At 42.1% G+C, this 13,406-nt stretch overlaps 2 protein-coding genes across 7 annotated transcripts in view; both read left to right on the forward strand.

Annotated features, from left to right (window-relative positions):
• Window positions 1–1,581: 1,581 nt before the first annotated feature.
• LOC131231208 (uncharacterized) lies at window positions 1,582–6,966 on the forward strand. Of its 4 annotated transcripts, XM_058227322.1 has the most exons (6): window positions 1,647–1,761; window positions 5,164–5,226; window positions 5,605–5,652; window positions 6,012–6,074; window positions 6,604–6,666; window positions 6,789–6,966. In XM_058227322.1, the coding sequence occupies exons 1-6, from the start codon at window positions 1,714–1,716 to the stop codon at window positions 6,792–6,794; spliced, it is 291 nt and encodes a 96-aa protein (XP_058083305.1). In that variant the 5' UTR covers window positions 1,647–1,713; the 3' UTR covers window positions 6,795–6,966. The 4 variants fall into 4 exon arrangements, with proteins under 4 accessions (XP_058083307.1, XP_058083309.1, XP_058083308.1 ...); XM_058227324.1 differs by lacking the exon at window positions 5,605–5,652 and having other exon boundaries at window positions 1,582–1,761; XM_058227326.1 differs by lacking the exon at window positions 6,012–6,074 and having other exon boundaries at window positions 1,624–1,761.
• A 2,673-nt stretch (window positions 6,967–9,639) lies between these two features.
• Window positions 9,640–13,406, forward strand: part of LOC131230975 (probable inactive ATP-dependent zinc metalloprotease FTSHI 5, chloroplastic) — a 40,230-nt gene continuing 36,463 nt past the window's right edge. The window contains exon 1 of one of the 3 annotated variants that reach the window (XM_058227012.1): window positions 9,640–10,676. In XM_058227012.1, the coding sequence (XP_058082995.1) occupies window positions 9,790–10,676 (887 nt within the window). In that variant the 5' untranslated portion in view covers window positions 9,640–9,789. The remainder of the gene's footprint in view (window positions 10,677–13,406) is intronic. The other 2 variants (XM_058227011.1, XM_058227010.1) reach the window with 2 other exon arrangements.

The following is a 13,406-nucleotide window of genomic DNA, read 5'->3' on the forward strand; positions in this document are numbered from 1 at the left end:
TGCCGACGGAGACGGATTGGCTACTCCACTTGACACCAGCCCCGTCGCTGATGGTCGGTGCTCTGTGGGCCCCACCATAATGTATTTATTTCATCCATTCCGTTAATCCATTTTTACGGATCATTTTAGGATGGATATAAAAAATTATACGGATATAAATCTCATATGGACCACACCACAGGAAAACAATAATGATTGGATATCCACCATTAAAATCCTCCTAAGGCCTACTGTACTGTTGATTTTACATCCAATCTGTTGATTGGGTCATAAATACCCAGATAAAGGGAAAAAATAAATATCATCTTCATCCAAAGCTTTTATGCCCCCAAAACGTTTTTAATGGTCAACGTTCATTCAACACTGTTTCCTATAATGTGGTCCACTTTAGATTTAGATATACCTCATTTATTCTCTCATAACATAAAATATCTATAAAAATAGATGGACGGCATGGATGAAACACATACATCATGGTGGGGCCCACAGAGCACCGACCACCTGCCATTTGCTGTAGCAGGGGGAGTAGCCCATCCGTTTCCGTTGCCGACGGTGACTGGCACGTGGGAGCGTACGGAACGCATTTGTCTTCGCCTTGGATCGTGATATCTTAACTGCATCAATCCAACCCTTTATTTTTTGGCCCTCATTCCTTGCTTTTGAGGGGGAGAGAGGATATTCTCATTATCTCTCCTACACTCAATCCTCCCTTTTCTTTGCTAGCACATATTCTTTCATCAGCCTCTATTTTTTCTATCTTCTCCTCTCTATTCCTCCTTCCACCCACTCCTCTCTTTCTCTTGCAAGCTAAGGTAAGGTTACATCTCTCTCTCACATTGCGCTAAAATTTCATTTCTCTTCATTATATTTACTTTAACCAATTGGGTTTTATATATTAATCCAAAATTCAATCAATTTCCTTCTTTAATTAAGATAATTACAAGTGAATTGATATTATTTCCACTCTCAATTCTCCCATTTATGAATTGCAATTTGAATTTGGTCTCTAATCATTGCGGGGTCAATCGATCAATCATCCAGCCCCTTGGTTTATAGTGAAATAGTCTCCGCAACCTGAATTGGATTCAATCTCAAGCAATTGGAGTTAGTGTCCCAATCAATCAATTGATTCGTTTGATTGAATTTGAGCCAATTCATCATTGTCTCAATCAATTGATCAATCGTCTTCTTCTTCTCTCTCTCTTTTTTTTTTTTTTTTTAAATTTTTAATTTTTAATTTTTATTTTTTATGGTGACATAGTATTAGCACTCTCTAATGGTTTAGTAACCTAACTTGATGTGTATCAATTTTTCAATTCAGAACCATTGAAGTTGTCAACCAGCCATTTATGATGACATTGCATACATTTGCCTAATCATAAGCATACATTTTTTGAACTAGTAATGTTTTTAATTTTTGCGTCTAAACTGCATTTTTATATAATGAAATATTATTATGACGTCATAGTTTAAGGGCCTAGCTTAACATGTTTTAATTGCTTCTAATGGGTGTTGTTTTTTTTTTTCATAATCTGCTCAATAACTACCGAATTTTTGAATTTATAAGTAGGTTTGCAATTTTTTCATAGAAATTTTTTTGGGTTGTGTTTGGTTGGACTAGATTTCATGAAATATGTTTGGTGAACTAATCTCACTCTTGATTTTATTTGATTTACTTATTTTATGGTGACAGGGAGTTAAGGAGAGGTAGAGATGGCAGGCTCCAATAGAGGCGAGGATTTTGTTTCCCAAGAGGAGGAGGTAAGCTAAAGTAGTTTAGTGGTTTTCGGAAATTTATTGAAATAGTCTTGAAGTTTATGGAACTTATTGTTTCTATCCTCATTAGGTGATTTTGGGTATGTTTTATTTTGCAAGAAAATGACAGAAATATGCTTCTTTTTTTTGGGGGGAAATTCAACACTGCTTGTTTTATCTAGGAATTTTCGGTATTTTTGGGATATCTTTTAGTAAAAAAGAAGAAATCAGCGGCTCTTGATAACATCAAAATGAAAGTTCCCTCCCCCACAGGATTACTGCAGATTAATGTCCAACACTCGTTGATTGGAGCCGTCCATTTGTGGGGCCCACTCTCATTAGGTGATTTTGGGTATGTTTTATTTTGCAAGAAAATGACAGAAATATGCTTCTTTTTTTTGGGGGGAAATTCAACACTGCTTGTTTTATCTAGGAATTTTCGGTATTTTTGGGATATCTTTTAGTAAAAAAGAAGAAATCAGCGGCTCTTGATAACATCAAAATGAAAGTTCCCTCCCCCACAGGATTACTGCAGATTAATGTCCAACACTCGTTGATTGGAGCCGTCCATTTGTGGGGCCCACTGAGGATATCCCACTCGTTCAATTATCAGGTTGTGGTATCAAAGTGGGCTACGATGGACAGTTAGATAATAATCCAACGGTTTGCATCCAATGCACAAAAGTCTACTAATTAAGTTATTGGGGGCAGTGGAATGGATGAGATATTTTCATTTTGTGGCCATCCATCATTCGTACTATTAGATGAACTGTTCAAAATCACATTCGGTGGGCCATTTGGACGGTGGGATGTCCTGCACGCTACATTTTTCAGTGGTCCCCCAAATCGACCTAAATTGACATTCCCTCGCTCCCAACCTTAATAGGGAAGATACCTAACTTCGTGTAGAGCGGATTAGGTGAGACCCCGTCCTCACCCAAGACATGCGGCCCTTACCGTTAGGTTACCGTGGGGCCCACCATGATGTATTTATTATGTATCCACGCCGTCCATCTTTTTTGTCAGATCATTTTAGAGCATTATACCAAAAATTAAGCAGATAAAATTATCAGGTGGACCATACCATAAGAAGCAGTGGTTATTGACCGTCCTACCATTAAAATTTTCTTAGGGCGCAGATTAATGTTTCTGTAGTGTTTATTTACCATCCAATATGTTGATAAGGTCACATAAGACTCAATTAAAGGGAAAAAAAATATCAGATCGATCCAAAACCCTTGTGGTCCATTAATGGTCAATCACCAATGTTTCTTATGGTATGCTCCACCTGATAATTGGATATGCTTGATTTTTGGTATAATGCCATAAAATGATATGAAAAAACGTATGAACGGCGTGGATATATAATAAATACATCAAGGTGGGCCCCACGGTAAGGGCCGCGCCGTCTTGGGTGAGTCTCACCTAATCCGCTCCAAACGCCGTGCATTTGGAATATCAGTGAGAATCGCAGTTAATTCTGGATCAGACTACTACAATAGATGTGGGACATATCAAACCAATCCAGACCGTCCAAAATACGGGCCCTATTTTGGATGGGACATTTTATGTAATTATTTAAAAGGACCACCAAATATACGGTTTAAAGTATGTTAGAAAATAGAGTGTTCAGGTATGCAAGAGTTCTTTTTGCCTCAGTCGCGACTCAGAACCAGTGCGTGTCTCGCAGGACAATGGGGCCCGCATCGAGTTTTCCAATGATCGGAACCGCACATATTTTGGAAACTATTCTATAAGGGCTTAGAACTATAGCTGAAAATATGTTTCAACGGATTAAATTCAGCTGTAAAAAATCAAAGGTTGGAATGAATTCTGAAGCGTAATGATGGGATGATGGCTTTCACAGGGTATTAAATAGAAAGCGGACGGTTGATATCATCAACCATTTTATCACGTGGGCCCCAGTTAATAGCGACAAATGCTGAATTTTAAGTCGCGACGGAGGGAAACCGAACTCGTTATGTAAAAAGGGCTCTCACTGCTTCCTTATCCTTTGTGTGGGCCCCATCTTCAACTTGGAGATAGAGGTGGGTCCCATCTTCAACTTGGAGATGAAGACAAAACGTCAGTTGGAGATAAACACCCCCCTTTACGTCGTCTTGTTTTATACTTGGTTCTCACAAGTGGGTCCCACGATTCGGTAATCCGGACCGTTGGTCTGATATGTCCCACCGTAGATAGACCATGCCCTAAAAATATCCTCTATAAGATAATCTAACCTTTTTAATTTGAGGCCTACAAATAGACGGTAAGAGGCATAACGGCCGGCGGCTGTGACGTGTGCTTCGATTGCACGGATTATTGTTTCTTTTACTCGGGCGACTCGGACAGACTCGTTGATTGTTTGGCCCATCTAGTATTTGGATCAACCTAATTTTCATATCAATCGATCCTCTTTGGAGAAACCCTTTTAACGGCTTGGATTTCCTTTACTCGTGACACATGTGCGGCAAAAAGAGTAGCACCACGTGATCATTTTTCCTGTTTTTAAATCTGGTTTAGGACATTTATATGCTGTATATATCTGATCCAATCCGTAGATCAAACTCTATGAAACAGGATAAACGGATATAACAAATATCAGGGAATTTCATGACTCATATGGGCCACACCACGTGAATTTAAAGGTTTTCCGAGTGATTTACACTGTTCCCTGTGGTAGGGCTCACATGAGTTTTGGATTGGCCTGATTTTTGGGTAGTCCCGTGAACTTAAGGAGACGCACCTGATGCACGGTTTGGATTCCACACTAATCGTGTGAGCCCCATTAATGCGGACGTGTGGGATCATTCCCGGACATGGATTGGGTACTACCCTGCCTCTTCCGAGCTCGGACAGGCGGGGCTCTGAGGGGCCCACCGTGACGTATGGGTTTTATCCGCACCGTCCATCCATTTTTCCATATCATTTTAGCGTATATGCCCAAAAATGAGGAAGATCCAAGTGCCAAGTGGACCACACCACAGGAAGCAGTGGTGGTCATGAAGGCCACGGTTGAAACCTTTCTAGGGCCCACCGTGAGATCCAACCTGTTCACAAGGTCACGTAGAGCTGGATGAAGAGAAAACACTAATATCAGCTTGATCAAAACTTCTGTAGCTCCCAAGAGGTTTTTAACGGTGGGAGTTCAATATCAGCTGTGGTGTCCACTTGAGCCTTAGATCTGCCTTATTTTCCACCTCACACCCCCAAAATCGAAAAATGGATGAACGGCGTGGATAAAACACATGCATCACGTGGGCCTCAAAGAGTACGTCCTGGCAGGGCAGGACCCAATCATCATCCACTGGATCTGGGCCCTACCCACATGGTATCAACGTGATCCGACCGTCCAATTACTGGGCCCTTGGTTGATGAGATGCTGAAATCTACTCATAATGGTTACAGGCAAATTCACTAGGGAAAAAGTACGGAGGACTTGTCCCCAAAAAGAAGCCCTTGATTTCAAAGGTATGGGAAAATCATATGACCTTTTCAAGAGCTTTTTATTTCTGTATTTTAGGTTTAGACTGTCAATGGGCCGGGCCCATCTGGAAAGGTCCGTCCATGCCAGCCCAGAAAGTGTGCTGGGCGTAAACGGAAAAGGTCAGTCTGGGTCCAATCCTGGCCATTAATTTTCGGATCTAGACCATTGCCAATGGATAGACCCAGAAGCCCAACTGGCCAACTTGACCCATTGACAGACCTAGATCCACCCACAGGATGATTGATCAACCATTCAATACGGAATAACGGGAGATGGGCCGTACATGGGTACTTGACCAATCATCATCAACTATGGACCGTTGATTGTCTTCGTGTTAATACAAATTCTTGAGATTGTTGCAGGATAACGAACGCGCCTTTTTCGATTCAGCGGATTGGGCATTAGGCAAGGTAATTATCATAAAACAAGTTTATGGCCGGATAATAATGTGTGGGCCCAGATAATTTTAGTCCTGATTCATTTACTCCTTAGGTGGGCCTATTAAAAAAAAGACTGGACAAATTCAGCTGGCCCACTTGCCAGGTGGGCCACTTACAGATTGAATGTGGACTGTCTGCTAATTTTCTCAAACCCACCATTATTTTCAACCATGTGACTACCTGATGACTTGAATGGCACAGATTCTTGGACAAGGCCATCTACATGGTCTGGCCCACCTAATCCGTGGATGCCCTTTTTTCGTATTTTATGTCCATTTTTTCCTATATATATTGATAATATTATCTTTGCTAAATCATGATTAAAACAGCAAGGAGCAGACTTGGGTCAGAAATCAAGAACCGTGGTGGAAGCTTTACGTCCTAAATTACAGGTATTGTCGATAGACGGTCAGCCCATTGGGCTTCTGGGCAAATCTGCCCGCTGGCCTGGCTTATGTTTATTTTTTTGGCCTGTCGGTTTGGTCCTGTTTTCGGGCTCAAAAAATGAACAAGCTGAGCATGTGCATTATTTTTACATGTTCAATTCGAGGCCCAACCCAATCCCAAATCTAAATTGAACGGTGTAGATGGACTGGGTTCCAACTCGGTCACAATCATAACAAATCCCATGATGGGCCTAAAATGTTAGGAAAATTAAGCCCAGGACGTTGAATGAAACTAACTCCTGGCTATGCAACTCGCACGCGGGTCTAACTCGGTCCCAACTCGACAAGGCTTATTAAGCTGGGTGGCTGACTCCGTTTATGTGGTGTTGCGCGACCGCGCAATGGAAAATAATACTGCCAGATTGTTGGTTTGGGAGCATACTACCCCAGTCAGACAGAAGACCTGTTGCGCGACCGCACAACACCAGAGTATTCGAGACTCTAATATGACCTAATCTAGTATGCCATTTAACAGCGAACGCCTCATCAGCAGCTACCCCCTCGGAGGCCTACTTGCACATCTGGCAGAGAAACTCTGGTTAGATAGCCCACTACATTATTTTTTATTTTTTTTGTTATAGTAACTTTACATAATTGTGGAATAAAGATAATAAATCTAATTATTTATTTTATTTTTGTTTATTTATTTATTTTGTACAGGAGTAGATTCGAGACGCTGCAAGAAAGTGGCTTCTTGTGTGGATAATTCACTTGAATTTTTCCTAAAATGGGATCCAAGGATTAAAAATTACATTAGTTTCTATGTACTTTGGAGTATTTGATTAATGTAGCTATCCACCAGTCTCTAGATTTAATTTTAAATATTGTCATGTATTCATCATTTGAGTTGATGTTTGCTGGGCCCACCCGAGCTGTTGTACCAGGTGGGGCCCACCTTGTAGATAAATCTGGACAAGTAAGGCCGGTCAGCCGTTGATTAGATCATGACCGTACAAAAACAGTGGAAATTGGAAGATTGTCTGACCCAATAGAGGGCTGATCTGATGCTTCGGTCAGGTCATCTGCACGGTGGGTCCCGCCAGGTACGTGTATCAGATGTCCCACATGCGTGCCCGGCACGTGTTCTTGCATGTAGAGGTGTGTACCAATAGGATCATACTCTTGTGTAATATTTGCATTGTAATTTTGGGGCTAGAATCTTGCTAAAGTGGGCCCCACTTATCTGGGCGGCTCAGATTTAAGTTGCTGTATATGGGCTGGCCCGGGCCTATTAGAACATGTCCACTGGAAAGCCCAACCCAACTTGCTGGGCCCACCTTCCAAAATACTAACCCTACTAATGTTGGATAAGTGGGTCCGGGTCTTTTGTAAGATTCAAGCTCAAGTCAAACTAGGTTTATTACCTGGTCTAGTCAGGTTTGGGTCAGGCCCACCGCCTTGGACCCATTTAGAATCGGGCAGGTCTGACCTCATTAAAATCAGGTCAGATTGGTCCAATAAGCTATGATAGTATTGTCATGCATGAAGTATATTTTAACTGCTCTAGCAACTGAATGAGGTTTGCTAAGCGATATGCATGTAAAATAGTAAAAGGGCACGTGTGTGTGATATAATCCGTCCATTGGGTGGGCCATACCCTATGAATGGCCTTGTTTGACTCGGATTCAACTAAAAAGTAGTAACAAAGGGGGTGTTTAGATCATGAGTTCCTTTGGATAAGCTACTTCTGCTTATTTAGCTGGTATGTTTGATAACTAGCATACTTATCAACTAAAAACTAAAAAATAAATAAAATTTAAAACACGTTTAATTTCCAATACAACAAGTAATTATCTTTCAAGTTTGTTTGGCTCCTTTCACACTCACCATTCATCATGTGGGGCTAACCTTTGATGTAGATAATTCATCATATGGAGACTATCTTTGAGATGTGTTGTCCATCATTATGGGGCTCACCATGGATGTGAGTCATTCCCTATTATGACCCGGCCTTTAATGTGCATTATTCATTATATAGGACCACCTTAAATGTTGGTTATCTATTAGTGGGTCCATCATCGATGTTTATTGTCCATCATGTAGGGTCTACCTTTAATATCCATTGCCATCATGTAGAGCCCACCTTTGATGTGGACTATCCATCACGTGGGCCCCACCTCTTATGTTGGTCGTCCATCATGCAGGGCCTGCCTTAGATATGGGCCACTCGTCATTAGGGTTGACCTTTGATGTGGACCTCCATCTTGTGGGGCCTACCTTGATGAGGATAGTCCATGATGTGGGGCCTATCTTAACGTGAAACACCTATCATGTGTGGCTCACCATTATTAAATGCCCATCATGTAGAGCCCACTTTTGATGTGGATCGCCTATCATGTAGGCCTCACCTTCAATGTGGGTGATTCATCATTAGGGGCCATCTTTTGATGTGGACTATCCATCATGTAGGGCTACTTCAATGCGGGCTATCCATCATGTGGGGTCGATCTTTGATGTGGACCATCCATCACGTAAAGTCACTTCAATATGGCTCATCTATCGTTTGGCGCCCAACTTCAATATCCATTGCCTATCATGTAGAGCTTACCTTTGATGTGGACTATCCATCATGTAGGCCCCACCCTTAAAGTGGGTCATCCATTATGCCAGCTCGATTTGGATATGAGCTTTTTATCATAATGGGACCTTTGATGTGGACCATTCATTGTGAACCCATATTCATCCATCACGTGGGGCCCACCTTTTATGCAACCATCCACCATGTGAGCTCCACCTTCAATGTGGACAATCTACACGTGGGGCCTACTTTTACACAAATGGTGAGAAAGAGCCTCCATGTGAGAGAAAGAGAGGTAGAAAAATACCAAGTCTAAAAGCTAAAAATAATTATTTATTAAGATAAGTAACTTTATTTTTACCATAATATTTACCAAACTATTTTATGTGAGAAAAATAATTTATTTGGTAGTATCCCAATGGATCCTAAATTTCAAAGCAACCTATTGCATACACACAGCAAAAAAGACAGGAACCCAACCAGCCTAGGTAAGGAGCACCCTTAGAACCAACCCAAACTTGACCCATTTCCCTCTCCATTCTGGCCGGGCCATGCCATGCCAATCAAATCCATTATTTACCAACCTGAAATCAGGCATCCACGCTTCAAGAATATTTATCCATCTTTGACCAATGTATGGCCACAAAAGTTTTATATCAAGCAGTTTTTTGTATTTATATTTCATCCATTGGAAATGACCTTATAAACGGTTTGGATGGCATATAAACATCAGGTAGACCTTGGGAAGGTTTCAACTGTATACATTTCTTTCCCCGCTTTTCCCTCTTGCCTCCTAAAAGGCAAGATCGAAATGCCAACAGACCTCACTAACGGAGGGACACAGCAATCCAACGGTTCAGATCACTGAATCATGGCCCCCGTAAGAATCGAAAACGTCTGCGCGTGTACCGTGCAAAGACAAAGACCACACAACAACGCTCAAAATTCCTGTCAAAATGACAGAAATACCCTTCCCCTTCTTAGTTTATCCGAAAACCCAAACAACACTGAAATCATTTGAGCTCCGCAGCAGAAAAACACTCGTAAGAGGGGAAGAAGAAGAAGAAGAAGAAGACGAAATCGCAACTTCCTATTCTTCCCCTCGCAAAAAACACACGACTACCTTACTTCCAAACTCCCGCAATGTACCATACCATGTCTACCCCATCCTCCCTCAACGTCCCTTCCTTCCCCTCCCTCTACAAACGGCCCCATCTCCATTCCCTCCAAACCAAAAAACCCAACCCCCGCCGCATGATGACGATAATGTCCTCACACAAATCCCATAATTCCCTCCCTACCCCTCCCCTTCCCTCTTTCTCAATCCTCCCGAAAATCGACAAAAACCCCCTCCTTTTCATCCAAAAACCCCTCGCCCTTGCCGTCTTCTGCATCACAATCGGATTCTTCCCTCTCCGTCTTATTCCGATGCGCGCCATCGCAGCACCGGTGATCTCTTTGGCGGTCCCTGCAGATACCGTCCGCCGCAGGAAATCCGACAATTCGACCGATCATCAGTTCTCGGACTACACCCGGAGACTGCTTGCGGCGGTCTCGGTGCTGCTGCGAACAATTGAGGATGTTAAATCTGGGAGAGTGGAAATGGCCCGCGTCAAGGAGTCACTGAAGGAGGTTGTCTCGAAGCGGAAGGAGCTGCAGGAGGAGATCCTGGCTGCACTGAATGCGGAGCTGAGAGAGTTGAGGAGAGAAAAGGCGGAGTTAATGAAGAGGGCAGGCATGGTTCTTGATTCGGTTTCAAAGGCGCAGAGGGAGAAGGAGAAGCTGGAGAGGAGGGAGGGTGGTGGAGCGGAAATAAAGGAGAAGATTGAGAAATTGGAAGAGAGTATGGTTGTGGCTGAGGGAGAGTATAATGGGATTTGGGAGAAGGTTGGAGATATTGAAGATGTGATATTGAGGAAGGAGACGATGGCTTATAGCGTTGGCATTCGGGAGCTTTCCTTTATTCAAAGGGAATGCGAGGTTTTGGTGGAGAGGTTTGAAAGGCAGTGGAAGCAGATGAGGGTCAAAAGGTATCAGTTTTGTTTCAAAATGGTGCTTTTTGTTTCAGGGAATTGATATCTATGCCTGCCCGATTGATTTGCTTATGCCCATTTTTGCATTTTGGGAATTGAAATAGTACAGAAGCGCAGTGTACTATTTCAGTTCCCAGAAAGGTAAAACGGGTGTGTGCAAGTCAAACAGTGTGAGTGTGAATGGTGGTTTCCTTCTATTTTATGAACATTGCAACTTACATTCCCATTACAAATTCGTACTTAGTTGTAAATGCACCCGTGTTTTCTGAATTGAACGTTAGGTTTGTGTTTGGATGTTTGAGTGAAAGAAATTGCATTAACTTCGACTGACAAGGTGAAAAAACAATCAATTTGGGACTAACCCGTAACCCCACAACTCCATTCATAACTAGGGGTGAGCTCAATGTTTCAAGTTCGACTTGAAATACATGGATGTAATTGCTAATTAAAATGGTACCAAACCCACTTCTACAAGTGGTGGCTGGTAGAATTTCTTTGAAGCAAGCATTTATTACTTAATTACCACCATTTACGACAAATTCTGGCAAAACAAACAGGTCCTTATTGCTTATTTAGAGAATGAAAGGTTCAGCCCTACAATAGTGAACTCATTCATTTTCTGTTACACTAGGCATTGCTAATTTATATAAAAAACATCAGGTAGGTTAATAATACTTCCAAGTTGCAATTTGGAAGTCCTTTTGATGAACTAGAATTGATATACTTTCTGATGCACCCATCATTTTAATAGAAATGAATCAATTATATGAGAAAATGCTTAGTTACGACCACGTAAAATTCTAGAACAAATAATATAGAAGTACTAGTCTAGCTTACCTCTACATTGTGCAAGTTTTTTTTTTTAAGGTGAGAAACACACACACTCTTACACCCCACGCACGCATGGGTTCTCGAACCATGACCTCAGAGTTGAGACACAGTTTCTACCACTGAGCCAAGAGTAGAGACCCCTCTACATCGTGTAATGACTCAACATTTTGACATCTTTCATCTTAAAGGGGGAAAAAAAATCTTTTTTGGAAAGTTATGATAATATGTTATCGGTAAAAAGAACAAAAGAGAGAGACAACCCATACAAAAAGCTGGCGAGCTTTCTGATAGCAAGACAGGCAACATGATCACAAGAGAACACAAGCAACAGCTGTGGCAGAACAACAGCCCACTAAAAAGAGTTAGGCACTTCTCTTATAATCCACCTGAAGAGTAGCCCTAACAGCACCCGCTTAAGTAATCTGGTTGCATCTCTCTCTACTTGTCTGAACTCAACTTGATGGGGACTGCATACCTCTCGAGCTTCATCAATCATATCCCCAGCATTTCACGGGCTAAATCTGGATTTGGCCCAACAAGTACCGTTAATCCTTCCACAATGGCCAGGAACAAGATGAACTCTGAGAGGATTTTAAGTCAACGTAAGTTGCAATTTCAACTTAGCAGTTGATGAAGCTCTATTGGCAGAAAGCTATATTACTTATGTTGGAGAATAGAAGCATGTGGCTATTTACATCAGGCCAAATACCTGCAGGATCTATTTTGCTATTGTTAGGTACTTGCTAAAAAAACTGTTTTATTGCTTTCACATTTTTCTTCCCACCATGATATAGATAAGGGTGGCAAGGGATCAGCTATAGGTTGAGTCGCGATCTAGTAATCTGACTCATCTCATTGTATATGGTTGTACATTGGTCACACACAAATATTTGCGCGTGTGCGTATGTGCTTGCGTGTGTTTACATGCACACACACACATGGGAAAAGGTACTATGAGGTCAGCCTCATGGTATGCTTCCCATGAGGTCGAGATATGTGGGCCCACTGTGATCTACGTCGGACATCTGCCCCATTAATCAAATGCACCCTTCCATAGTGGGCCACGGGCCTAAAAATCAGGCCAATCAATGACTTGCTTGGGCCACACCACGAACAACAGTTGAGAGTAGATATGCACCCATTGAAACCTTCATGATTGTTTATAGAGCCCACTGAGATGTAGCTTAGACATGTGGTCCATCCATTGTGTGCGTCCCACTTGGATGAGGGGTCACGACAAGTTAAAGCCATATCAAAAACTGAGGTGGGCCCCTGGCCCCACCAAGTGGTTTTAGATGTTTTAGGCACAATTTCACATGGTTTCAGATGGTATTGCCCACTTGAGTTTTGGATATGGCTGATTTTTGGGATATCCCATAACCTAGAGGGGACCTACCAAATGCATGGTGTGGATGTCCGACATAGATCACGGTGGGGCTCACATAGCCTCATATTACCATTTCCCTATGTGTGTGTGCATGTGCGCGTGTCTTCATCGTCATCTAAGCCTTATCCCAACTAACTGGTGTTGGCTACATGAGATCGTTTTGGCAAAAATTTCACGCTGCTTGCCAACCTGGCGCAACCCTCCATCCGGGCTTGGGACCGGCAATGACAGCATAAACCTCCCACAGGCGCCATGTAATAGTCTATTACACGGGTTGACTAAAATAAACGAGTTGACGCCTCTTTGTAACATCCCCACCTTCATGGAGATGTTAGCAATGTCCTCAATGCTTTTAAGTTTTAAGTGACATGTGGCATGGCTAATCATCAATTTGACTGTTCATTCATTCATACCATTGCATTGAGGGCAAGCTATGGCGTTAAAAAATCAAAATCATCCGATGATTCTAACCATCCAATCAATAGCATGAAAAATGGACAATCAAGATT

The sequence above is a fragment of the Magnolia sinica genome, chromosome 17, assembly GCF_029962835.1.
Source record: "Magnolia sinica isolate HGM2019 chromosome 17, MsV1, whole genome shotgun sequence".
In the NCBI taxonomy this organism is placed as follows: Eukaryota; Viridiplantae; Streptophyta; class Magnoliopsida; order Magnoliales; family Magnoliaceae; genus Magnolia; species Magnolia sinica.